At 48.1% G+C, this 27,895-nt stretch overlaps 1 protein-coding gene across 2 annotated transcripts in view; it reads left to right on the top strand.

Moving 5' to 3' along the window:
* Positions 1-19,713: 19,713 nt before the first annotated feature.
* Positions 19,714-27,895, top strand: part of GAREM1 (GRB2 associated regulator of MAPK1 subtype 1) — a 132,303-nt gene continuing 124,121 nt past the window's right edge. For both annotated transcript variants that reach the window (XM_084888703.1, XM_084888702.1), the window contains exon 1: positions 19,714-20,172. In XM_084888703.1, the coding sequence (XP_084744829.1) occupies positions 20,058-20,172 (115 nt within the window). In that variant the 5' untranslated portion in view covers positions 19,714-20,057. The remainder of the gene's footprint in view (positions 20,173-27,895) is intronic.

Raw genomic sequence — 27,895 nt, 5'->3', positions numbered from 1 at the left:
ATTTTTACTCCTCCATTATTAAAATTTTACATGGAACAAAAATCAAATAGTTATATAGTTATTTTTAACACCTATTATTTTCTTAGAAGTAACTAGCCTCCAGAGGTCTGAGATACAAACCAGACCTACTGTTGCTACAACTTCCCTAATAATTAGTCCTTGGCTCCTCAGTGTGAAATTTATTTTTTCAATGCCAATGATTTTTTATGGCAACCTTTTATTTAAATAACTAGAGGCCTGGTGCACGAAATTCGTGCATCCGTAGGGTCCTTAGATCTGGCTGGTGATCAGGGCTTTCCGGCTGCCGGCCTGGACCTTCCTTCATTCCATGCCGCCCCCTGGTGGTCAGCACACATTATAGCAAGCAATTAAACTCCTGGTCAAACTCCCGAGGGGACACTTTGCATATTAGCCTTTTATATAAATAGACCAGAGGCCTGGTGCACAAAATTTGTACACTGAGGGAGGGGGTCCTCATCCCAGCCTGTACCCTCTCCAATCCAGGACCCCTTGGGGGATATCCAACTGCCCGATTGAGCCTAAACTGACAGTCAAACATCCTCTCACAATCTGGGACACTGGCTCCTAACTGCTCACCTGCCTGCCTGCCTGATTGTCTCTAACCACCTCTGCCTTGGCCCCCACACCCAGGACCCGGGCTTCCCTCCCTCTGGCTGGCCATAGGCACCTGGGATCCCAGGTGGCTTCACCTGGGCTGGCCATAGTCACCTGGGACTTCTGATCACCCCTAACTGTTTCCTTGCAGACCTGATCTCCCCTAACTGCCTCTGCCTAAGCCCCTGCACCTGGGCTTTCCTCCTCTGACCAACCACAGGCAGCTGGGACCTGGGGGGTTGGGGGGGGGGGCGTTTCCTCAGCCCAGTGTGCCACTTCTCACAGTCCGGGATCCCTCAGGGGATGTCCTACTAATGGTAAACTGCAGCCTGGCCTCCCTATGTGGAAGGCGATCAGGCTGATTAGGAGCAGGCACCACCCTCATTACCCCACTGCTGCTGCCACTTCCGGCTGCTGCAGCTGCCTGCCCTCAGCCCTCACAGCCACTGTGGCTTTGTCCGAAAGGATGTCTGGAAGACAACCTGTTTAATTAGCATATTACCCTTTTATTAGTATAGATTCCACTCTCTGCTAAGTTTCCTCACCTTCAGTGAGCCCAAGTGTCCAAAGGTTACCTTTATGCACTTCTTTTCCAGGTTCCTTAAAATTTCAAAGTTATGTGTCAATCCCAGGCAGGTGGCTTCTTTCCGAATGTGAATCTCTTGTGCTTGGGAAATCCACGTCTCTGTTCCATTAGCCTTTCTGTGACATGCAGAATGACATCCCACAGCTCGTATGCTGCTGTGGTTGAGGACGGCCTTCTGTTCTCTTTTGTCTAATGTGGCACTGGGAACAACTTTGAAAGGAACGAAATAAGGCTTTCATCATTCCATTTCTTTTATTTTTTTACTTCCAGATCATTATGGAATAGGAAGTTTTTAACCCGAATTCAGCAGAAATCATTCAAAGAGGGAGGAAAATGTTAGTTGTCACCCATGGTGAAGGCGCTTGTTATATAAAGGAGGAGTGATGGTTGTCTATAGAGTTTTCAAGACGGAACCAGGACCTGACAGAATAAGTTATAGAAACACATTTCCACTCAGGCTGCTGTAGAGGCAGGAAGTTATTCCCCACCCCCGGAAGTACTTTCCTTGGGGGATTCTTGGAATGAACAAGTTATTCTGCTGAATGAATTAATAAATCTGTGTCCATACCAAAACTTCTATGACTGAAGGCTAATTACAGCAAAAAGGACTCATATGGTTGGTTAGAACAAGGACACAGAAACCAGCTGTGTGGCTCAGTGGTTCAGCGTTGACCTATGAACCAGGAGGTCATAGTTCAACTCCTGATCAGGGCACATGCCCAGTTTGTGGGCTCAATCCCCAGTCGGGGCCATAAAGGAAGCAGCTGATCAATGATTCTCTCTCATCATTGATGTTTCTCTCTCTCTCTCCCTTTCCCTTCCTCTCTGAAATCAATCAAAATATATATATTTTTTAAAAGGACAGTGAGAATGAACAACCTGGATTTCATCTCTGCTAGAGACAAGGCTGCATGGTGCCACCTGAGCGTTTTAACCTCTTCAGGCCTCAGTCTCTTCATCCATAAAATGGCCATGAAACTAGTATCCTAGAGTCTTCATAAAATATGCCTGTCAACTCGTATATAGTATGTCATAAATATAAAGGTGCTTTATATGGATTTCTTCTGTACTCTTTTATTTATTTTTATTTTTAAAATTTATTGGGGTGACATTGGTTAATAAAATTATGTAGACAGATGGAGCTGGAGATTATTATGCAAAGTGAAATAAGCCAGTCAGAGAATGACAAATACCATATGATCTCACTTGTGGAATCTAATGAACAAAATAAACTGACGAATGAAATCGAAATCCATTAATTGATGCATGGAACAGACTGACAGCTGGGGAGGGGAGGAGGGGGATGAAAGAAGGTAAAGAGATGAGCCAAAGAACATATTTATGCTTAACCCACAGACACAGACAATAGTGTGGCGTGGGCCAGAGGGAAGGGAAAGTGTGGGAGTGGGCAAAGGGGAGGAAAATGGGGAAATCTGTAATAGTATCAAAAATAAAAATAAAAATAAAATTTAAAAATGATGATAAATGCAAAAAATTTATATAGGTTTCAGGGGTACAACTGTATAATGCATCATCCATTTGCATTTATTCCTCCTGTACCTTCTACCTCCCCCCACCTTCTTTTCCTATGGTAATCACCATACTGTCATTTTGTGTCTGAGTTGGGTTTTTTTTGTTGTTGTTTAATCCCTTCACCTTTTTTCACCCAGCCTCCCAAACCCCTACCCTTTGACAGCTATCAGTCTGTTCTCTATCTCTATAAGTCTGTTGCTATTTTGTTTGTTAATTTTGTTCATGAGATTCCACATATAAGTGAAATCATATGATACTTGTCTTTCTCTGACTGGCTTATTTCACTTAGCATAATACTCTCCAGGTCCATTCATGCTGTCCCAAAAAATAAGATTTCCTTTTTTTTTTTTTTTTTTTTTTTACAACCAAGTAGTATTGCATAGTGTAAATTACCACAGCTTTTTTTATCCACTCATCTACTGTAAATTGGCTATTGTAAATAATGATGCAATGAACATAGGGGTGTGTATATTCCTTCAGATTAGTGTTTCTGGTTTCTTCAGATACATTCCCAGAAGTGGAATCTCTGGGTCATAAGACAGTTCCATTTTTAATATTTTGAGGAAACCCCACACTGCTTTCCACAGTAGCTGCACTAGTGTGTATCCCCACCAACAGTGCATGAGGGTTCCCTCTTCTCCTCATCTTCGCCAACATTTGTTTGTTGAGTTGTTGATGACAGCCATTTTGACAGGTGGGAGGTGATATCTCATTGTGGTTTTAATTTGCATTTCTCTGATGATCAGTGACTGTGAGCATCTTTTCATATGTCTATTTTTCATCTGTATGTCCTCTTTGGAGAAGTATCTATTCAGGTACTTTACCCATTTTTTTAAAAATTGGATTGTTTGTTTGGGAGGGTGTAAAAGTTCTTTATAATTTTTGGATATTAACCTTTATCAGATGTATCATTGATGAATATGTTCTCCCATTCAGTGGGTTGCCCTTCCATTTTCTGGATTTTTTTTTTCTGTGCAAAACCTTTTTTTTATTATTATTTGATGTAGTTGCATTTGTTTATTTATTTTCCTCTTGTTTCCCTTGCCCAAGAAGATATGTCAGAAAAAAATATTACTAAGAGAAATGTTTGAGATTTTATGGCCTATGTTTTCTGCTAGGACTTTTATGGTTTCAAGTCTAACAGTAAGTCTTTAATTCATTTAGAGTTTAATCTTGTGTATGGCATAAGAACGTGGTCTAGTTTCATTTTTTGCACGTGTCTGTCCAATTTTCCCAATACCACTTATTGTTTTCCCCACATTGTATGTTCTTGCCTCCTTGCTCAAATACTAGCTGACCTTAAAGGCAAGGGTTTATTTCTGGGCTCCCTATTCTGTTCCATTGATCTGCATGTCTTATGGTCTATATTAGGGGTGTCAAACTCAATCAGAGAAGGGGCCAAAATCTAAAATCCAGCCTAAATCGCGGGCCGAATGGTTTACTGAACAGTCATAAACTGACAATGTCATAAACTGACAGTGGAGTGCAGTGATGACAGCGCTGTGTGGGCCACATTGCAAGGCCTGGCAGGCTGGATTTGGCCCCCGGGCCTTGTGTTTGACACATGTGGTCTATATGTTTTATGCCAGTGCCATGCTATTTCGATTACTGTAGCACAGTGACACTTGATATGAATCTTGCAATGTGAGTAGTGTGGCACATTGAGGAGGGCACTTTAGCAGGTGGCACTACAAAAACAAAAACACAGCAGCGTAAAAAATATGTCAAATTAGTGGAATCAAAGTGCAGGATATGAGATCCAAGATGAAGTGAAAGTCATATGAAGGAGGGACTAGTATGCCATGTCAAGGTATTTGGACCATCCTATATAATAAAAGGCTAATATGCAAATCAACCAAATGGCAGAACAACTGGTTGCTATGACGTGCACTGACCACCAGGGGGCAGAAACTCAATGCAGCAGCTGTTCACTGGTGGTCAGTGTGCTCCTACAGGCGGAGCGCTGCTCATCCAGAAGCTGGGCTCACAGGTGGCAAGCACTGTTATGGTGGTGGCAGTCTCTCCTGTCTCCATGGCAGCGATAAGGATGTCCCACTGATGGCTTAAGGATGTCCGGGTAGTGGGCCTAAGCCATCAGTCAGACATCCCCCAAGGGCACACAGACTGCTAGAGAGCACAGGCCAGGCTGAGGGACACCCCCCACACCCTGCCCAAGTGCACGGATTTCAGACACCAGGCCTCTAGTGTTCTACATAACTAAGAATAGCCAGTGCGCCCAAAATGACTAAAGGAATCTACTGCTAATTTAGTCTGTGTCATGGAGAACAGATCCCATTGAGAAAATAGTTCCTGCGTCTGTTTCCCTATTTAAGACTCTTCCAAAGCAAGGCCCCTGGTACAAATCACATACGTGATGGAGGATGCTGTGCCATTCCTAATTATTTTAGGGTAATGTAGTTAGTTACCCTCTAAACTAGCACTAATTGGCACTGGAAGAGGTTCAGAAAGCAATTAGATATTATTTGGAGTAAATTGAATATGTTGTTCTTTCAATGTAGAATTTGTGTTGAATGATGACACTGAGTTAAATTGACATTTTCCCCCTGAATTCCAGCAAGTAATTCAATCTCCTCCACTTTTTTTTTTTTTTTTTTTCCAAATCTCATGGAAACAAGAGAAAAGACGCTAATGGAAGTGTATTCCCTTACTTAGATCTGCCCTTGCATTAGGGATTTAGACTGAAAGCCCAATTAATCTTACGGTGAAGCTACAAACTCTAAGTCATATCTAATGAAATGAGTCATCTGCTTGGCTTCTTTCCTCATTTTTGTCCATGAAAACACAAGACAGGTAAACTTAAAAGCTTGTTTGGAGAGAAAAATCGGAGGGAACAAAAAAAAAGGATTGTTATAAAGAGCTATTATACACTGTTCCTGTTTTGGGGGGGTCTTGTTTATGTCTTTGGGGTAAAAAGGAGATCATCTCATCCTCTCTGCATCTGCCTGCCCATCGTAGGATTCTGAAATCTCTATTTAGCATGGGGGCACAGCTTTTGACCCTCTAGCTTCGCTGGCTACTAACACCTGACCTAAATGTTAAGGCGATCTATGGCTGCTCCCATCAGCGTGTTTTGTGTCATAACTCAGGAGATTAGCAAATGAAGCTGACCACCTCGCTTTATTGTGGCCTACATCAGCTATTATTTCCCACCCAGTTTAAAGGCTTTAAAAGCAGCAGACCTTTTTATAAGAATTCGCAGAAAATTAATCTGTAGGAAGTCTGTGATGACGTGCAAACATCTACTTGTTTAGCTTTTATAGGTTCTGGAATTGGATACAATTAATGGTTTGTGCGTTCAAATAAGTGTGTGGCTTAAAATGCCGACCTGGTCGGTTACTTCCGGAGACTTCTCTAGGATTTGGCTGGAATCCGAGAAGTAGTCATCGCTACAGGTCTTCCTGTAGAGCGATAATCTGGAAATTTCTGGGAAGATCTGCTCCCTCACTGGCGGGAGACTTTCTCTGGGAAAGAAGTGAGAGCACACACTCAGAGGAGGTGACTGTGTTTGAGGGGAGAAGGGAAGACTTTACTGCACAAGTAGGATGGTTTAGAAGACCAGCCCTAACTAGTTTGGCTCAGTGGATAGAGTGTCGGCCTGTGGACTGAAGGGTCCCAGGTTTGATTCCGGTCAAGGGCATGTACCTTGGTTGCAGGCTCATACCCAGTGGGGAGTGTGCAGGAGGCAGCTGATCGATGTTTCTAACTCTCTATCCCTCTCCCTTCCTCTCTGTAAAAAAATCAATAAAATATATTTTTTTTTTTTAAAGAAAAAGAAGACCGGCCTCCCAGACGCCAAAGAAGAGGCTGACCATAGATAATGAGAAACTCATAGCTCATTTTTTAAAATATTGAACAGGTATTTAAACCAGCAGTTACAAAGGTCTTATTACGTATTAGACAAAAACGACCCTTCTGTCCCTTAAAGATTACTACGTCTATTGAGAGAAGTCAAAGAACAGTTTTTCAAAGATGCATCACATTTTAACACGGAATTTACCTAATGCTGTGGGAACGAAGATGCCTGTGTGGGATGGGCCGGGGGTTGGCGGAGAGGAGATGACACTGTAGCTGGTCCTGAAGGAGAAGGGAGAGTCTGCAAAGCTGAGAGAAGACACAACTGTTTGTGTCGAGGCCGGCCAATGAGGAAGGTCAAGTTCAGGGTGGCTGGCGGCCCAGCTCCTGGGGGAAAGCAGAATCAGACTAGGTGGGCAGGTCACCTTACAGAGCACGCCAGGGCAGGTCGACATCCTTCTGCAGGTGACAGAGGCCATTGGGGGTTTTAGGGAGAGAAGGGATTAGCTACAATCTGCCTTCAGAAACCTCACCTGGCATATTTTGAGGGTGGGCCAGGAAGCACCTTAGTCAATGGAATATTCACTAATTGATCACCATGAATGGATGACTCCAAAGTTTTAAGACTAGAGGACACCAGGCTTAGACTAATTTTTTAAAAGGAAGGGGTTATAAATTAGAGTTGCAAAGGGGAGGGATTATAAATTAGGAAGCACATACTAATTAGGATAGTTTAAAGCAGGGTTCACAAAGTCATAAGCAGGGCATAGGAAGACGTAAAGGGCAGCTCAGGGCTCAGGGGGTAGTAACAGTACAGTTGTTACCACGCCTGGAACTGAAGGATGAGGGGAGAGAGCAGGCACTGACACTCCAAAGGAGTATTGTGGTTAACAGACCACCTTGAAAGGAGCCATGACCTTGAGAGGAGCCATGACCTTGAAAGGCAAAGTGTGTCTGGGACAAGGGTCACAGCCAACCTAAGCCTGAAAAAAGCTGAGAGAATACTTACCTTCACCTCACTATCCTCTCTCCCCCTTCCCCAAGCTCCTGCCAGGTTTCCTCTTCAGCCAAACCCAATCAGAAACCAGAGGCAAGAAGGGTTTTTGACAAAGTCATTACAGAACTGGAGATGATTAGGTCATGAGGTTGCGCTCATGAATGAGATTAATACCCTTATAAAAGAGACTCCAGAGAGCCCCTTGCCCATCTTCTATGAAGATACAAGAAGCCCGTGACCTGAAAGACAGTCCTCACCCAACCATGCGGATCCATAATCTTGAACTTACAACTTTCGGAAATACATTTTTGTTGTTTGGAAGTCACCCAATCGACGGTGTTTTGTCAGGGCAGCCCAAACGGACCAAGAGAGGCTCCGTGTCTAGAGATTCTGGTTCTCAAAGGGGGGGTGCTTTCATTGGGGTACACAGTTAAGAGCCCCATTAAATATAAAGCCACTGCTGGCACTTGTCACTTTGGGCTCTTTGTGCCAGTAGACCAGTGGGTACAAAATGGGTTAACGTACTGGGAAGGATAATTGCCCTTCCCAGTGATCATTAGAAGGGTATAGAGTTGCTGCTATATAATTTTAGTGTAGAAGAAAATGCTTGTCACTGTGCCATCCCTTGCTAATTATTAATGGACAAATACAATAACCCCAACCTGATATCTAATCCACTGTGCAAATGCTAGGAGTAGATCAACTTGGATCAGGGTTAGACAAAAGTGGTGAGCTTGTGCACAGCCCCTACCCTGCCACCATAGCCTAGTACACATGTACTGGGTGTCTGGAGAAAGATACCAGCTGGCAGTGACCTAATGAGTCACCTTGTCCACCTGAGTATGGAGAGCCTCTTCCAATTCTGAGGGTCCCTGAGGGGCATACACATGGGACACAAATTCCTTCATTCTCTGTTCATTCCTTGAAGTCCACCTGCATACCTCTCCCCACGTTCACATCGTGATCGATACCCCAATAGACTGCTTTCCAAGTTCCTAGGTGTAAAGGCCTGTAATCAGATGCTCTTGGGTGACTGTTGAGCTATTTCCCAGGTCATTGCTCCCCCCCTGTGAGGTTGGCGACCACATGTCCTGCTCCACATGTCCACTAGGGAGATCATGGGACAGCAGCCACCTGGGTCTTCCCGTCACCAGGATACCATGCACACCCATCCACAACCTGAGCCCACGTCTTTGTCTCTTCTGTTGGCACATCATAGAGAGGTCTGAAGGAGAGGGGAAGTGCCAGAGGAGCAAACATCCCGGGAGCCTGAGCCACTGGAGCTGCCTAGGCAGTCTGTTGTGCCTACTGGTCCTCCTTGGGTCTGGTTACATATATTCCAGATGTTGGCAAACCAGAGCCCACCAACCAAATCCAGCCTACCTATGATTTGAAGCCTGTATTCTTTGAAAGCTTATATGGTTTTTACATCTTTAAAAGGTTAGGTGGGGAGAACAGGATAAGAATACTATATCATGACAGATTAAATGAAATGAAACTCACATTTCAGTATCTGGAAATGAAGTTTTATTGGAACCCAGACACACTTCTTCATTTACATATTGCTTATGGCCTCTTTTGAGCCAGAGCAGCAAAGTCAAACAGTTGCAACAGAAACCTTATGGCCCACAAACCCTAAAGTATTTACTCTCTGGCCCTGTAGAGATATAATGTGCTGACCCTGATACATGCTACTTCCATTTTACAATGGAATGTGCTGTGGACATCCAATTTTGTGGCTCAGTGAATCAGAAAGCACGAGTTTGGCAATTTGGACACCCTATGGTCAAGAACTGAATTTGTCCCAGGCCCGGAAGCCAGTCAGGATCTTCCTTGCCTTGAGCAGTTGTTGGCAGAAAAGGACAGAGCCTCATTCCAAACTCCAGAGTATCTGCCGTGACCCTCCTGTTGGACCTTGCCAGATGCTGTGTGGCATCTCCACCTGCCATCAACCCAGAGAGCAGACCATTGGTTTTGCTTAGTCACAGGGTCCATGTGGCAAGATGGCCTAACTTCAGTCTGAACTGATTCAGACTCTTTCCTGTTTCAGGTCCCACTAAAAACTGTCAGCTTGTGGAGTTACTCTGAAAATGGGTTGATACAGCATGCCTAAATGTGGTATATGTTGATACAGCAAGTCTCAAAACCCCAAAAAGGATTACAAAGCATGAGTGATAAAAGGTACAATAGATTCTCTCTCACTTCAGGAAGGAGGTCCCAGTATGCTTTATTATTATTACTAGAGGCCCAGTGTGAGAAAATTTATGCATTGGAGGTGAGGGGTGTCATCTCTCAACCTGGTCTGCCCCCTCTCACAGTCCAGGAGCCCTCAGGAGTGGAAGGTGAGCCAGCAATCAGGGGAAGGTGACACCCCATCACACCTCTACTGCTGCCACTGCCAATAGTGCAAATCTCAGCCAGCCCTGGTTACCGGAGCCTCAGGTGGCCCTGGGCAGTTGGGCAGCCATCATCTGAGGCTTGCCTGTGCCTCTGGGCAACCAGGGGGCTGAGGAGACTTGTGGACTCCAGAAGCAGGCACCCTGATGGGGCTGAGGGGACTGGGTGCCACCATCTTGTGGCTATGGGTGCCACCATCTTTGAGGGCGGGATAGCAATTAGCATATTCCCTCCTTATTGGCTGTTGGCTATTTTTGAGGGTGGAACAGTCAATTAGCATTTTCCCTCTTTATTGACTGTGTGTGCTGACATCTTTGCAATAGCATGAGAGTCAATTAGTATATTCTCTCCTTATTAGATAGGATTGTTTTTAATCTTCACCCAAGGATATTTTTCCATTGATTTTTAGAGTGGAAGAGAGAGGGAGAGACAGAGAGAAACACTGATGTGAGAGAAAAACATCCATTGGTTGCCTCCTGCATGAGTTATGTGCCCTTGACCAGAATTGAACCTCTGGACCCTTCGATCCACTGAGCCAAACCAGCTAGGGCCCATGTGCTTTAGACCATCGGTCCCCTATAAACTTCAATGTTGCTTTGGCCCTTGAGTTTTCACACAGTTTCTCTCTTACCCTTGGGCAAGCATATGTCCTGTTCCTTCCATGGGTGTTGGTTCCTAATGAGCATTTTAAACACCCAAATCCTTAGAGGGTGCTTCCTGGAGGCCTCGATTTGTGGCCCCTGGAGCATGATGGCGATGGCACACCGCTGCCCCTGCAGTGTCAACACAAGCTATTGCCACGGTCACCCGCTGACGGACATCGAAAAGAGGGTGTTTTCACATCACACCTCGGGGTCTGATGATTTGCTCCAGTGAAGATACCTCGCCTGGAAGCACAGCCATGCGGGGTCCCATCGTGTGCTTGAGTTGACAACAGCTCGCTGTCCTCTCCCACAGCCTGCCTTGCACTGCCCCAGCCCCAGGTGAGATCCATGACATGTCTTCGGAATCACAACCTCTGCCTCTCCCACGTCTTTCAGAATGTCACTCACACCAGGATTGTCTCAGGGTGCAACATTGCATGACACTATTTCTATTTTGAGAGGTCTGTTCCAGAGACTTCCTCCATCCCTCACATAAAGGCCCTCACATCATGGGTCAGGGCATCACCGTGGGGGTTCTGCCATTCATTAAGTATCTATGGCTGTCATCCACTCTCACATTGGGAGGAATGTCACAGAGTGGGCCCACAGTCTCACTGGACACACCGTGAGACAAATTGGAACCCAAACTTTACCATTTAAGTTCCATTAGTCTCCATCTCACGGGCAGATCGCAGTTGCATTTTGGGTCTCCAGGGATTAGTGATAAAGTTCTAATTTCTCAGGCTCATGAATGTCTGCTCAAATATTCTCCTATTTGGCTGAGGTCACATTTCTTCCCTTCCATAAAGTCTGAATGCAAAATCCATCATCATCACTACAGGCTCCCCTGGGTAAGTACCAGGAGAAAGTTCTTTTTTAAAAAAAATGTATTTTATTGATTTATTTTATTTGTTTATTTATTTATTTATTTTACAGAGAGGAATGGAGAGGGATAAAGAGTTTGGAACATTGATGAGAGAGAAGCATCCATCAGCTGCCTCCTGGACACCCCTCCTGGGGATGTGCCCACAATCAAGGTACATGCCCCTGATCGGAATCAGACCTGGGACCCTTGAGTCCACAGGCTGACACTCTATCCACTGAGCCAAACCAGTTAAGGCCCCAGGAGAAAATTCTTGATCTATATATCTGTGGCTACAGAGCAGAGCTCCTCTTAGACAATTCCTCCAGGGGTCTGCATTATGTTTAGCAGAGGAAATTGGTAGGTGCCTACAAAGACCTACAGCAACCACTCAAGGTAGATTTCTTAGAGTGTTCTGTCTACATATGTCAAGCCACATCTGCCTGTTTGTTTTATTTCTAGGAACACTTCCTGATCAATAAGCTATTGTAACACATCCCAGCAGCTACGCAATGTTTCCTTCAAAACATTAACATTGATATGATCTATGCCTGTGTTCCTAATTGTGCAATTCTATGTCCAAAGTTAAATTATTAGTAGAAGGAGCAATACTATGTTACTTGGTGGCAGGGGAAAACAATGGACTAATCCAAGGAGAGAATCAATGTGTCTCTTTAGAACTCAACCCAATCTTCTCTAGTGACTGTGATGTTCAAGTGGGTGACCATCATAGACAAGGCAATGATACTGCTCAGCTGTCCCCGTCTGCAGGGCACTCACCCAGACAGGGCTCCTCTCTCTCAAGGGATCTTCCCTCTTGATTGTGTGGGGTTCACTTCGGAATTTACTCTTATTTTTATCTTAGGATTTAGGAGATTTTTTTCTATCTTCTTACAATCTGATAGTTAGTATGTGCAACTGACCAATTCTTACGTCCTGGCCAGTTTGGCTCAGTTGGTCGGAGTGTCATCTCATACTCCCAAAGGTGGCAAGTTCGATTACTGGTCAGGGCACGTACCTAGGTTTCGGGTTTGATCCCCGGTCAGAGCACATGGGGGAGGAAACTGATCCATGTTTCTTTCTCTCCCTCTCCCTCCCTCTCTCTTCTAAAAAAAAAATAAACAAATAAACCTAACCTTGGGTAATATATATATATATATATATATATATATATATATATATATATATATATTAAAACAAAAATAACATGAAGAACAATTTTCTATCCCTATCATTTAAACAACTACCATATTCCATTTTATTCAGGACTTTCCCCTGCAGGCCAGGAGCCCAGAATTCACTTACCGAGGACGTCTGAGAAGGAAAATATGCCCAGCCATGTGACTTCAATGTTGCCTTGGAAATATTTGTCTCCGTTTGTCCTCCCGAAAGGCCATGTTTCCTTAACGTTATAGCGTGCTCCTCCCCACTCACTAAGTCTGGGCTGCGTTGGCGTGGAGGGCTGCGCAATTGTCGATCTGCTAAGCACCAGGAAAGAGTGCACTTAGCTGCTTTTAGTCCTGAGCAACTATGTCTCATAAAAGCCTAAAAGGATCAGAGTGGGGCGGAGGGAGGACACAGAAGCCTCCGAGAGACCACCACAGGGCCTGAGTGTGTATATGGAGAGTGCCTGCAAGACAGACTGGCAGCTAATGCTCATAACTGATGTTGCTGTCATTCGAGATGGATTGTGATAGTATGTATATTTAATGTACAACATCTGCATGAAATTTATGTCACATCCTGCTCCAGTGCCTCTGCAAACTACTGCAAAGAAGATCTTGGTGTGTGTGTGTGGGGGGGGGGGGGGGGAAGAAGTGGTGAGACTTGGCAGTTTCTTTCATGCTCTCTATAGAGATTCACCTTCATGACAAAAGTTCATGGTACAACCGCTTCTTAAGTTCCGTAAGAATCTTCAAATACATTTCTAGGTTTAATGTATTTTTGTATGAAACTTATTTTCTATAGTTAATTTATTTAGGGCTGTTTCTCCACAATTGAATTGCTGGGTAGGCACTGAAAGGGACATGGAAAATGGCCCACGATGTAAATAACGATTATACCAATGTACATTCCTACCCACAAGGTATGAGATGCTGGACATCCAGTCTGCCCTTGCACTCCACCAGGTTACCAGCATTGAGCAGGAGCTGGGGTTCTCGCCTTCCTGGCTTCGGGTGGTGGGGAGAGAATACAATCTGCTGGCGTTGTCACCGAGAAGTAGTGGGGAGCCGGAGAAGGCCAGTCGACTTCATCCTGCATCCTTTGGGTCTCTGTGATCTGCTCCAGGTTTCAGCTTATTTCACAAAGCTTTGTGTATCTCTGCTTATGCACGACGCTCTGTTTTAGGCTCTCGGAAGCAAAGACTGTTTAATACACATGGTTGTTCTCAAAGCGGTTACAGTTTATAACCAGACTGTTTATCTAGAAAGCACAGGGCAGGAGTTGAAAGCAGCCTTCGTGCTGGCCCATTATCAAGAACTCTAGGGAGTGTCTTCTAAGCTGCCCTGCTGTGGATGTAACTTCTAAAGCATCATTTTAACAAACATTTATTAGCACCTGTCACTTGCAAGGCACTAGCTTGGAAGTAAAATATACACGACGTCTAGTGTGTCCACAGGGAGCCACGTCCGCACGCGTGCCTGCACCTCTGGGGAGCGGCGGCATGGGCAGCCTTTGTTCCGGACCATCGTTTCGAGGATGTTGGCACATGAGCAGCCTTAGGAGGCGGAGATACTGTCTCCCTTTGGAGCAGAGGGCAGGGTGGGGAAGGCTTAGCTTCCGGAAAGTACCGTCTCCTTCTGGGGAACAGGTAGGTCAGCTTTGCTTGGTAAGGATTTGGCTCCCTAAGCTCAGGGTTTCTTCGCTCTAACAAAACCACTGTGTGCACAGCATCCGCCTGGGCCACTCTGAGTGCATGAGAAACTGGGAGGACAAGAACCGTGCCAGAACCGGTTTGGTTCAGTGGATAGAGCCTCGGCCTGAGGACTGAAAGGTCCCAGGTTCGATTCCGGTCAAGGGCATGTACATTGGTTGCGGGCACATCCCTGGTAGGGGGGTGTGCAGGAGGCAGCTGGTTGATGTTTCTCTCTCATCAATATTTCTAGCTCTCTATTCCTCTCCCTTCCTCTCTGTAAAAAATCAATAAAATATATTTTTTAAAAAAAAGAATCGATGCGAACATGAAGTTCACCTGATGGGCCAAGAGTAACAAATCCTTTCTCTTCCCCAGAGTTACTCATTGGTCTCTTCCTCCCCCTAACTGTGAGAGGAATCATCATTTCAAGGCCCTCCCGGCCTGTCATCAGAGCAAGGAAAGTCTTATAATATCAGCCTGATACCAACTACGCAACTAGAATCTGTGAAGTGTGGATATCGTCAATAAAGACTCTTTGTCTCTTCTGGGTGTCTGCTTTATCTCCACTCTGACCAGCTGACTGGATAGTTCAATATTGCACTCTTTAAAATATGTTTTTTATTGATTTCAGAGAGGATGGCAGAGGGGGAGAGAGAGATTAAAGACATCAATGATGAGAGAGAGTCATTGATCGGCTGCCTCCTGCATGCCCCGCACTGGGGATTCAGCCCACAACCTGGGCATGTGTCCTGACCAGGAATGAAACCGTGACCTCTTGGTTCATAGATCAATGCTCAACCACTGAGCCATGCCGGCCAAGCAATATTGCACTCTCAACCAGAACCTACCTCAAATCTCAAAAGTCAGCAAAGCCACACTCATTATGGCTCCTCCGGTGCAATATGTTGCTTCTTGACTTCACACTGATCCTTGCACGTTCCTTTCCCCTGGTGTTCATTCCCCAGGCTTCTCCCTGAGTCCTGTCTTAGCAAATTTGTTCTATCGTATGCTTCTCTACTTGTCCATCTTTCCAAAGATGTCTACAATGTTCTCATTCCATTTCTTGCCAAGTAAGAGGCTCCCCTTGTAGTCTCAAAATATCACCACACATGTTTAACCTTTACCACACTGGATTGTAATAATTATCTTTCTTGACGGTGTTTCTGGATTCCCCACTAGATTAAGACTTAAGAACAAGAACTCATCTTCACAGCCCTATTGGCTTGAATGGTACCTGGCACATAGTATTCAGTAAATATTTATTGAATGAGTAGAGAGTTAGATAGATAGACACATGAACCAAGAGTGGGAAGTGAGCTATGAATATTTATACAGCGATTAATCAAAGTACTTTTAAAATTTAAATGAATTGAAACATAGACTATAATATGATGCTCTTTTGAAAGGGCATAAATTACCAGGATTAAATCTTCAACAATGGGATAGATTTGGTTGCTGTTCCAATAATCATTTTATGTATTTTCTTTTTTTTTCCTGCTAAAACTTCTATGTTAGATATGTACTAAATAAATTGAAACATAGTCAATATTTTCAAATTGGTATATTTATTTTTTAAAAATTTATTTTAGAAAGGAAGGGAAGCATCGATGAGAAAGAAACATTGAATGGCTGCCTCCTGCACGCCCTCTACTGGGGATTGAACCTGCAATCTGGGCATGTGTCCTAACCTGGAATTGAACCATGACTTCCTGGCTCATAGGTCGACACTCAACCACTGAGTCACATGGGCAGGGCTAGATTCTTTTTAAATGGCAAATGCAAAGCATTTATAACACTAGAGTCCAGAAAGTAAAGAGCAAAGTTTATACTAATATTGTATCTCTTTCCCTTTTCAGTGAGTTCATTTCCACTCTTTTCCATTCAAAAATAGGTGACCAATGTCTTGAATCCTTGGAAAAGATTGACAGTACTAAGTTCAGGTGTGACCCTGAAGTACATGTTAAGGAAGGAAAAAGATACTATAGAGAACAGATGATATTTAATAATAAAATATTTTAAAATAGTAGATAGGACTTTAAATGATGGGATTATAGGTCTTTTGTTTTCTCATTGGATTTTCCATATTTTTAATTAAAAAATTTATAAAATATTATAAAACACCATTCTGGGGGAAATTTAAATGTTTTTGAGATGAGGGGACAGCATAAATTCTTTAAGAAGTGGGATTTAGACCGAGGCTGATGTGGCCCATGAACCAGGAAATCGTGGTTCAATTCCTGGTCAGGGCACATGCCTGGGTTTGATCTCCATTAAGGGGAATACAGGAAATAGCCAATCAGTGATTCTCTCTCATTACTGATGTTTCTCTCTCTCTCTCCCTCCCTCTCCTTTCCTCTCTGAAATCAATAAAAACATGTTTTAGAAGTGGGTTTGAGAATAAGTAGGAAATGGACTGGAGAAGTTAAGTGTTAATTCTAAATAAGTAAACACTCTCCAGCCTGAATGACCAGGAGCCTGAATGACGCGTGATCAGGAGGAAACGGCTCACAGTCAGGATGTCAGTCAGATGTCCAGAAGAGTGCCCAGCACAACCATCTTCTTCCTGTGTTCTCTCGCCACTGCTTCCTACCAAGAGGGCAGCCACAGCACACCACGGCCTCTCTTCCGAGGCTCTGTCTGCAGGGAACTGACCGCATGGCCCGTCTAGGGAGAGGCTTAGAAACAGAAGCTCCAAGTGTCCCTGACACTAAAGAGCCTTGGAAGCTTCAACTCACCCGAAAGCCAGCAGCACACGTGTGTACACCCTGCAAAGGCATTGGACACTCGTAACTATTTATTAATATTAGCTATGATTTGGGCACTAATAAAAACAAAATTATTTTCTACCTGTGCTATCACCTAAAATAGATAAATGTTTTGTTTTGCTTTTTTAAATTCTAAATTATGTCATGAACCATAGACTGGTCTAGGTGGGAAGAACGTCAGCTGGTCTACTTCATAAGAACAGACAGTAAGTCTGCAATGAGCACAATTAAAGGCGGGGGGGAAGCGGGGGGAGGGGGGCGGAGAACATGTACAATGGTAACACAGGAGTGGCAGCTCCGTGACAGACACAGCATTTCCGGGGATGCCAGGATGGGGAGCTGGAGCAGGAGTCGCACAGCAGGTCAAAGGCACTCTCCGCTGAGAGAGCACCCCTTCATCCGGAGCAGCGACAGGTGTGACTGCCAGATCCTAGACTATGAGAAGGGAGGCATGCTAAATGAACTGGGAGGCAGACCCAGCCACATTGGGAAAGGGCCTCTTGGACCACGCGGGGAGACAGGCACTGCGCAAGGCTCCAGCCAGGGAGTGGCTTTCAGGTGAGTTCCAGCAACAGCGTGGCAATTCGTTGAAATGGAAAGGAGTTTAAAGACCCAGAGAACAACGGGGTTGCGAGCTATCACCCTTGACCGCTAGCACTCGATGTGACCTAGGACATTCTGATAGGAGGAAAACCAACATGTAATATTTTTATCTGGCAAAGCTGATAATGCAGAAAACCAACCAGTTGTGTGTGTGGAAACAGTAGTTTCACAGTTAGGAGGCTGGAAGGGTCCCTCGTGAGTCCCATTGTATCATATGCCTGATTCACCCTTGGGCTTACCGCATCGTTCCATCAGCATAAACAGCCAGACCAAAAAAATTACCCTTCTCTGCTGATGCTTTTTACAGTCTAACCAAACCCTATCCATCTCACAATTAAGATCTTTCTGCAGAGTTCCATCAGAACATGAGACTTATCTAAGAATCTGTATCTCATTAAAATTTCTTCCCTTCAATATTAAAAATGAAAAGGTGACCTTTTTCTGCAAAGTCAGCAATAAGAGCAAAGTGAATGTAAATTCGCTATTGGTTAAAAATGTTGGTGGCATGAATACTTGTACTTTTCATCTTGTCTGTAGGCCATAAGTCACCAATCTTTCTGTGGCAGGGAAGTATTTATATTCCCTGGAGATTTTAAAGATCTAATAGTAGCTGACAGTTATTATTTTTTAAAAATATACCTACCACATAAAGTTTTAGGATCTACTTACTGCTTGAAGGACCCCTGACCCTGTTTAGTTTAAAATGTTTCCTACATGGTTTTTGGAGTCTGCGTTTTATTTCCAGAAATGATGAATTATTTAGATAGAATGACAATTAGCTGGCGTTTGCTCCTTATGGTCTTCAAAACAATTTTAGGTGAGCAAATCTCAGAACTTTATGGAACTACTAGGGGGGCCCAGTGCACAAATTTGTGCACCTTGAAAGGAACTGTGGACCACAAGGCTGCAGTGGGCACAGGGGTAGTTCTCAACCTATCCTCCGTGCCCCTGCCAGGCCCTGGTCTCCTTTCTGCCTGCAGCCCCAATCCCACTGCTGTCATTCCCATGCACTGACCTCACCAGCCCTGCTTGCACCCGCTAAGGGCGTGGAGCAATTGGGGCTGGCATGGAAAAACTCAGCTGGGCCAGTGTGGCTCAGTAGTTGAGCATTGACCTGTGAAACCAGGATATCAGGGTTCAATTCCAGGTCAGGGCACATGCCCCACTCAATGATTCTCTCTCATCATTGATGTTTCTCTCTCTCTTCCTTCTTCTGGGAAATCTATCTATCTATCTATCTATCTATCTATCTATCTATCTATCAATCAATCATCTATCTATCTATCTGTAAAAGGAAAGAACTGAGGAGTGAGTGGGAGAAGGGTGTGACTACCGCTGGCCTCAGGGGCTCCCAGAACCTCTCAGCCCTTTCCCTGAGCGCGTGCCCAGAGGTGGCGGCCCTGGCGGCCTCCTGCCCGGGTCCCCAGGAGCTGGCTCAGACCATGGAGGTCCTAACAGGACGGTCACCCTCCCTTAGGTGGGTACCCTCCTCCATGGGCTTCCTCCCAGCTTGGGCCTCTCACCCTGCGCAGTAGCCCAAGCTCACTTGGGTGGACAGATTCCCTCCCAGCCGGTGTGCAGGGTCAGCAGGTTGCAGGGTCAGCGGTTGCAGGGTCAGCCGGTGTGCAGGGTCAGCCGGTTGCAGGGTCAGCGGTGTGCAGTGCTGCAGGGCTGCAGGGTGGGGAGACGCTGAGGCTGTGCCCGCCGGCCCTGCCAGCCTCTCTGCAGAGGAGCCTCCCAGCCGGTCCCTTTGGGCCCGCATTAGCCACTGAGGGACGGGAGGGGTGGGGGGGAGCCTGACGCCAGGCCTCGGGTACCCGGAGGAGCTGGGCGCGCGGCGCACCCACAGGCTGCAGGGCACCGAGCGGTCGGAAGGGGGAGCGAGAGCCCAGCTCGCGGAGCGCCGGCGGGGCGGGCGGGAGCTGCCGCCGAGCCGGGCGCGGAGGGGAGGGGGGCGGTCGGGAGGGGCACCGGGAGGGACCGGAGGGACCGGGAGGCGGGCCGGGAGGCGGGCCGGGGGCGGTGTCTGGGCCGCGCAGGCGTTGCTCGCCCCGTGGCGGTCAGTCGGTGCTGGGAGCGCTGCTATGGCGCTGCTCGGACCCTCGGCTCCTCCTCACTCGCTCGGGGCGGAGGGCAGGAGGGGGCCGAGGAGGAGGCGAGCCGGCGGCAGCCGCAGCCGCGCACCCGGCGCCGGAGGAGGCGGAGCGGGAGCCACCGCGGCCATCGCCGGGCAGCTCGGGGCTTGAGGGCAGCGGGGCGCCCGGCCATGCCCCGCGGCGGCCGCTGAGCGCCCCTTCCCGCCGCCCGGGTGCCCGCGCCTCCGCGCCCAGAGCGCCAGCGGCGGTGCGGGCGGCGGGCGCGGGGCGGGCGGCGGCGGCGGGGACGATGGAGCCCGCGCTGGGCTGCAGCCTCAAGGACGTGAAGTGGAGCCCGGTGGCCGTGCCGCTCGACCTGCTGGTCAGCACGTACCGGCTGCCCCAGATCGCGCGGCTGGACAGCGGTGAGTGCGCCCCGCGGGGGCCGGGGGGGGGGGCCGGCGGGGAGGGAGGGGGGCCAGCGGGGAGGGAGGGGGCCCGGCGGGGAGGGAGGGGGTCCGGCGGGGAGGGGGTCCGGCGGGGAGGGGGTCCGGCGGGGAAGGGGGTCCGGCGGGGAGGGGGTCCGGCGGGGAGGGGGTCCGGCGGGGAGGGAGGTCCGGCGGGGAGGGGGGTCCGGCGGGGAGGGAGGGGGTCCCGGCGGGGAGGAGGGGGGGAGGGAGGGAGGGAGGGGTGCCCGCCTGGCGTGGACTCGGCGGCGCGGCTGCCGCAACCCTGGCGCGGTCTCTCCGCCCGGCCGCCGCGGGGAGACGGGGAAGCCGGGCCCGGGCCGGGTCATGGAGAAGGACGCCCGGAAAACACCAACCCGGGGGTGGGGGGACCCTCCGCACACGGTCATCTGGGAGGCCAGCCGTCCCTCCCGCCCGCCTCCAGCCTGGGAAACCCTGGAGAGGTCTCTTAGGCAACTTTCTTACCAAATATTCCTGCTGGGGGGGCGGAGGGTCCGCATGTGGGGTGCTCGCCCCTCTCGCCCCCACAAGGAGCAGCGGGTTTCAGGGGAAAGGCTCCGGGTGGCCCAGGAAAGGGGTCGCAGGTCCCGGGGACCTGTCCTCGCCGGCTGGCTGCTGTGTGGGACCGGATTGGGAGTCACTTGGTGCCGGGTGTAGACCAGGCTTTCCGCAGGGGTGATGGCACGCTGAGGTCCCTGGTGAGCGCGTGTCCAGCCTGGAAATCGCCTAAGCCCCCGAAACTGCACCGATGGAACCTGAGCTAGGGACGAAGAGATGCCTGTAGGTGTTTCTTTAAACGGACCACCAGCAGCTAAGCAGACAGCCCCCCCCCCCTTCTCCCCTCCTCCATTCTCCCCCCCCCCCCCCCCCCAGCTGTTGGTCTGCAGTGACATATGCAAACCCGTAGCTACTGTGCATCCGGGCCAGCGAGCAGGCACCGCTCCGGCGGGGAGCAGTGGCCTGCGGGGTGGCCGTGGAGGTGTGGGGTTGTGTGTTGTCTCCTCCTGTGTGTGCACAGTGGCTGCAGTTGACTTTGGCTTCCCACCATCGCGGGCTGTTTGCACAGGGAAGCCCGCCCTGCAGCGGGGCGGCCCTGGGGGGACCTGGGCCCTGGGCTGGTTGCGGAAGGTCACGCTGGCCAGGTTAGAGGAGCTCCGAGCAGGAAGGTGTTAGTTATTCCAGGTCTCAGGGATCTGGGTGGTTCTCTCTCTCTCTCTCTCTCTCTCTCTCTCTCTCTCTCTCTCTCTCCTGTGGGGCCCGAGCCTGTGTCACAGGAGCTGTGTGTCACAGGAGGCGTGTCAATGGGCACTTTTCTTCTGTTCCTGATCTGTGTGGGGTTAGGGTTAGAATTGGAAGCTCCGATGTGACAAATGCCTGGAGGAAAGTTCAGGAAGCTGGAGGACAGCCTGGCCTGCTTGCTGGCCTGGCTGGGTGGGTGGTGGTCGTGGTGGGCATTGGGAGCGAAGTGGGGGTTTTAAAACTGTCATGAAGTACAGATCCCCCCAGAAAGGGAGGGACAGGCGGTGTTTCCAGAGAGTTCTGCTTAGAATGGGGGTGGGAAAGTGTGTGCTTCCCATATGTATCTGCAGACCTGGATCGTGCGTGTGTGTGTGTGTGTGTGTGTGTGTGTGTGTGTGTGTGTAGTGTTTCATTTCCTTTTTCCCTGTGCAGAACTGTGTCTAGTGGAAGGCTGTAAGCCCTGCTCACCTTCCCAGCCTGGTCTCAGCTCTGACACTCCCCCCCAAAACTTCTCAGTGAGGCAGAGAGCACTGGGGCGGGCATGGGGTGTGAAGTCTCCCCAAGGCTCCATTCAGCGGAAAGCTGAAGGAGGCCGAGTTCCAGTTGCCAGCATAACTTCCAGCGTTCCTAACCACTCTGCCGTCCCCGCCATTCATAAAAAGGGTCTGAATCAGCAGTGTGCTCGTCCCACACGGCTGTTTAACATCAGGACGTGGGTAGCCGGGCCAACACTGCGCCCTTTCAGGCTGGGGGGGGGGGGGGGGGGCGGGTTTTGATCCCTGTGTGCAATTCCAATTCTTTATTGTGGATTTCTTATTGCCACTGAGAATCACAGGGGCACACACAACTCTGGAATCACAGCTCCATAATGCTTTATGCCTCGCTTCTGCCGCTTAAACATCTTATTTAAATGCTTCTTGCTTTGCGTTTAATAGCTGTGTAACATCCAGTGGGATGACTGTACCATGCAGCCTCGTCCCCCGTGGTGGTCAGCAAGCTGCTTTGTAAGTTGTGAGATAGTTAACGGACATGATTCGGTAAGTTTGGGTTAGGATGTATTCCGGCCTTGTGGAATATGCATGGGAGTCCTTTCCAAGTCCTTGGTATACACACACATTGTCACATGGACTTAGAGACTAAAGGTGACACAAGAATTGTTAAGTATCTTGAACAAAAACTTTGCTTGCTTGATGGGGAAAGGTGCGAGCTTACCCATTAAATTTGGATAAACTTGGAAGCATCGGTCGTAGATTCCATGCTTACTTTAAACATGTTTCATTCATAACAGTGCTTAGGCCATGCAGCCACAGTGATAAATGCACAGATGCTACATGGGGAATCTTCAGCTTCTTGCGGTCCTCGCCCTGTGTCTGTCCTTCTGCCGATGTTAGTACCGCGGGTACATTTTAAACATACACACACACACACACACACACCTTATACTTAGACGAGAAAGGTAGTCATTTTCCAAATCACTCGTTTTAAAAGACGCTAGGAAGAGATTAGAAAACATGCCACCAGTTGACATTTTGCCAAGAGAAAAGTGTTGGCTAACTTTTAGGCAATCATTAAAGAACCTAAAACATCTGATTTCGTAAGTGCTGGCGACTGAATGCCTACTGTGTGGGGGTTCACCCCTAGGTGCTTGGTGCATATTGTCCGAAGTCCTCAGCAGCCTGATTGAAAGGACTGTGAGAACCCAAGGGTCAGAGGAATGGACATACCTGCGAAATGCTGACGGGGGATTCCAGCTGGCCTTTGGACTCAAGACAGACTGTGTAGCTCAGCATCCTACCTCCGCCGACGAAAGGGGAGCAGGTGTAGAGTGGGGCTCACCTCTGCTCTACACAGCCCCACTGTCTCTTGGAGAGCCCGGGGCCCGGGAAGTCAATATTTTAAAAACAGTGTAGACACTGACTTAAGTGTTGGTCCCATCCATCATGTGTAGACCACATCCTGCTTCCCAGAGGAGGGGCTGGAGAGAGGGAGGGGGCCGCAGGGAGGACGAGAGTATGAAATTGGAGGAAGAAGGGAAAAAGTGGAGGCTGAGGCTCAGGGTATGTCCCCGTGTCGAGGTCACTCCTCCATACATTTGCCACACTTAGAATAGTAACTACATGCCAAGGAGCACACCTCCCGTCTGTGCGTTGTGCCTGTCGCTCATGAAATGCCAGTCCGATAGATGCATTCGCTCTTCCGTCCCCAGTGGCGAGACCTGTCATCGTCTGATAAGGTAAATACAGCATGAGTGAGCTTTAATGGGCATGGCCGAGGGAATCTTCCTCAAGAACTCAGAGCGACGGACTCTGGTGATTCTTGTGAGGAGTGAGACACAGCTGGGCAGCCAGGGGCCGGCCCCGGCCAGAGATGCAATGAGAGCAGGTAGTTAGGTGACCGCAGGTCTTAGGAGCTCGGCTGTGCGACCAGGGTCAGCAGGTGCTCAGAACTGCGGTGGGAAACCGATCCTGCTCTGTCCCTTCCGTTCTCTGTCTGGAGAATGTTCTGGAGGCTTGGTCTCGAGCAGTGCTCTTCCAGCTGACTTGCTCCCCGTGCTCCTAAAAATCCTGTGACACTCTGTTCCCTAAGCACATTCTTTAGGCTAATTCCTGGAAGTCTGCATCCTAAATTTAAACAGTTGAAAGGACGTCATTTGCAGCATATTATACATACGGACCTTTTAAATTAAATGGCTACACGAATTTAAGAATTCTAATGGGATCTATATTTGATTCTTGGTATCAATCGTGAGTTGTTATTGTTGTTGTTTTAATGCATGAATACATTCTTCAACAGTTAAAAACTTGACACCTTTCGTTTTTCTCCTTAAATTTGTATTTCCCTTCCTCCTACAGAATTCTACCCCAAGGTTTTATAGGTTGTACGGTTTCCGGTGTGTTTTCATCTTTAAAGGTGTCCTGGTCATTCTGTGATACTTCCTGTGACAACAACACAAAGTATATAGATTCACACCCAGTGTTTGTGTTACCTCTGGCCACAGGGCTCTTGGACTTGTATTCCGGGCTGTTTAACACCAGGACTTAGGGATTACCTGACTCTCAGAGGCAGTGGTTACCCAGATCGGGAGATTACCCCTCATGGTAGCGGTTCCTCTTCTCCGGGCCCGAGGCCTTTCCGCCCTGCCCTTTAGAGACCGCCCTGCCCTTTAGACACCCGGAAGGTGAAGCCAGTGCAGGACTCCTGCAAAGTGGGGGAAGGGCCTCGGGATGGGAGGTGTTGAAGGACAGCTCCCCTCCCTCCTGGGACAGGAGCCCTGACTCACATCCCAGGCAGACCACTTATTAGGAAGCTGGGGACCTAGAGATCGATTCTCTTACCGGTGTGAGGGGGACCCCCGAGAACTGCTGGCATACCCCAGACATGTGTCCCAGTTCTGGGAACGCCAGCCTGGAGCTGGGAAAGAGGGGCTGTGGTCCTGTTGACCGGAGGGAAGGAGATTCCCGCTGGACTCAGGAGAGAGAGAGGAGGTGGGAGTCCAGGCAGCTGTTCAGGCAGATCAGCAGCAAGCTCTGCTGTCCAGCTGTGTGTGGGGAGGGGGGAGGGGGGACTCAGAGCGGATTCTGATCTCCAGCTGTGCTGGGACTGGGGCGCCTTGGCCCCGGCCCTGGCCTGGTGCTGCCCGCTTCTCTCACTTTATCACCAAAGTGCCTGGAGAGCCACGGGGGCAGGAACATGAACATTCAGACCAAAGAGAGGCTCCAAGCGGCTGTATGCAGATATAAGAGGTGCGTTTAGATCCATGTTTTTTTTTCTTTGGAATTAATGTAAGTTCTCTAAGTCTGCTCCGCCGTTGATGTTACTGTATACTAGAATGCCCGGTGCACGGAATTCATGCCAGAGCCGGCTTCCTTTCCCAGCTGCCGGCACCCACTTCCCTCTGGCCGCCGGCAGGCACCCGGGACTCCGGCTCTGCTTGCAGCCCCCATCTTCATCCGGAAGGTCGTCCAGAAGGACATCCGGTCTAATTAGCATGTTTAGCTTTTATTCTATAGATACCTGGACTATGTTTCCCTAAAGTAACTTAGTATGAATCTTGCTTCGGGAAGATGCTCTGTGCTTCTGTGTGGCTTCATGTCCCTCGGCCTTCTCTGTTGTGAGAGGGTGCCTGTACCCCCGATGACAGAGGTGATGGTTGAAAGGATTTGGAACCTGGAGACCTGTGTTCAGTTACAGGCATTGCCATTTCATAGTCCTGTGATCTTGGCCAGGTCTCTTAACCCCTTTGGTTGTGGGTTTGGTTTGGTTTTTCACGCAGAAGAAATGGGCAAACATTATACTTTGCCCATGTAGCTCATGGCTATTCACTAGTTGTTTATTCAAGCAGCTGATGTTTCTGAAGCCCCTACCATGTGTCAAGTCTTGTTATAGGTTTTGGGACGACACCACTGAACAAACCTGAGACAAACCCGCTGGCCTCCGGGAGCTTATATTTTTGCATATCTACCCACTCTGATAATTGAATGCAATAATATAGGCCTGTGGTCGGCAAACTGCGGCTCTCAAGCCACATGCGGCTCTTTGGCCCCTTGAGTGTGGCTCTTCCACAAAATACCACAGCCTGGGCGAGTCTATGTTGAAGAAGTGGCATTAGAAGAAGTTTACGTTTAAAAAAATGTGGCTCTCCAACGACATTTCAATCGTTGTACTGTTGGTACTTGGCTCTGTGGACTCATGAGTTTGCCGACCACTGCTCTAGGTGAAATGGCATGTGTGTTACAAAATGAGATGCACGGAGGTGCCGGCCAGTGTTGGGCGGGCCTCACAGGGTATCGTTTAGGCAGCAGGAGCCCACCAGTCATAGATCTTTTTGTCCTTGTGCAGATAAAGAAACGGAGGGAAATGCTCCGGGTAATGCTAGTCTATTTTCTTGTGAGGATTCTAGGTTATTGATCTAGCAATCCATACGTTATTTTAAAAAAAAGAAAAAGTGGTATAAGGTCTTTATCAGAGAGAAAGTGTTAGCAACTAACTCAGCCAAGATTGAGCCTGGGAGGAACCAGCGCGGGGAGTTAGGAAAGGAGCTCTTGCCGAAGCCCCGAGTTGCCTGTGAGTCTGGTCACATGCTTCCGAGTCGCCGGGACCCGTGTGGCGTGTTCTCACTGCTGCTTCTCCGCGTCGGCGGGGACTTCCGGAGCACATGTGCCTACGTAACTGTCAGGAGGAGAAATGTGCCGACGGTCCTGTTATATATACTCAGGTTTCTTTCTTTCTTTCTTTCTTTTTTCTTTTTTTTTTTTTTTTTAAATATATGTTATTGATTTTTTTACAAAGAGGAAGGGAGAGGGATAGAGCTAGAAACGTCGATGAGAGAGAAACATCGACCAGCTGCCTCTTGCACACCCCCTACTGGGGATGTGCCCGCAACCAGTGTACATGCCCTCGACCGGAATCGAACCTGGGACCTTTCAGTCCGCAGGCTGACGCTCTACCACTGGGCCAAACCGGCTTCGGCATACTACTCAGGTTTCTTGAGTCTTCTTTTGTATACTGTTCCTCTCGTCTAGTGACCACTTCTCCCATGGTCCGTGCCTAACGATTATGAAAAGGAATGGAAGAGGGCCTTGGAGAGGACCGTGGATGGGGATACACATGTAGGCCCACCAGACTGGAGTCGGGCATAGTGCTGTTTGCTTTCCAAGTAAGGTGGCTGTTTTGAAAGTCTTCAACGAGTAGCTCCACGGCCAGTAGAAGTCTTTAGATGCCCAGGCCATCGGTGGAAGGAAAGCTGGCCCCACCACTGCGAGGGGCCGCGTCACAGTTGAAGGGAGAGTACGTTGGTCTCTTGTGCGTTTGGCTGCCTTTGTGAAACAGCACGTTCTAGGAGACCGGCTGGTTAAACTCTTTTATTTCGGTTTGAGGTTTCTGTCTTCTCACTGACAGAGCTGCAGTTCTAGGAAAACTCATCAAGTCCTTCTCTTTAGGAGGGCTGTAGATCGTAAGAGCACCAGCTGTTACGTGCAGCCTGAAAAATAACTTTCCTTGCCCTGACTGGTTTGGCTCAGTAGGTAGAGTGTCCACCTGGGGACTGAAAGGTCCCAGGTTCGATTCCGGTCAAGGGCATGTACCTTGGTTGTGGGCACATCCCCAGTAGGGGGTGTGCAGAAGGCAGCTGATAGATGTTTCTCTCTCATCGATATTTCTAACTCTATCCCTCTCCGTTCCTCTCTGTAAAAATATCAATAAAAGTATATTAAAAAAATAACTTTCCTTGCTGGGTTGTGTATTAGTTTGTCATACTTGGCAAAATATAAAATAGCCACTAAAATATTTCAGTATGTAGAAGATGCTTGATAAGCATTTCATAGATGAATGCGCGAGCAAATTTTAGTATTAAAAAATGTTAAGGTCCAACATATATTACTAAAGCTGTCTGTGACCTCCACGAGTCTGAAATTGAATTTCACTTCTGTTTCAATGGAGACAG

The sequence above is a fragment of the Pipistrellus hanaki genome, assembly GCF_964339955.1.
Source record: "Pipistrellus hanaki genome assembly, chromosome: 6".
NCBI classification, from domain to species: domain Eukaryota; kingdom Metazoa; phylum Chordata; class Mammalia; order Chiroptera; family Vespertilionidae; genus Pipistrellus; species Pipistrellus hanaki.
This window is presented reverse-complemented; position numbering and strand designations above follow the sequence as displayed.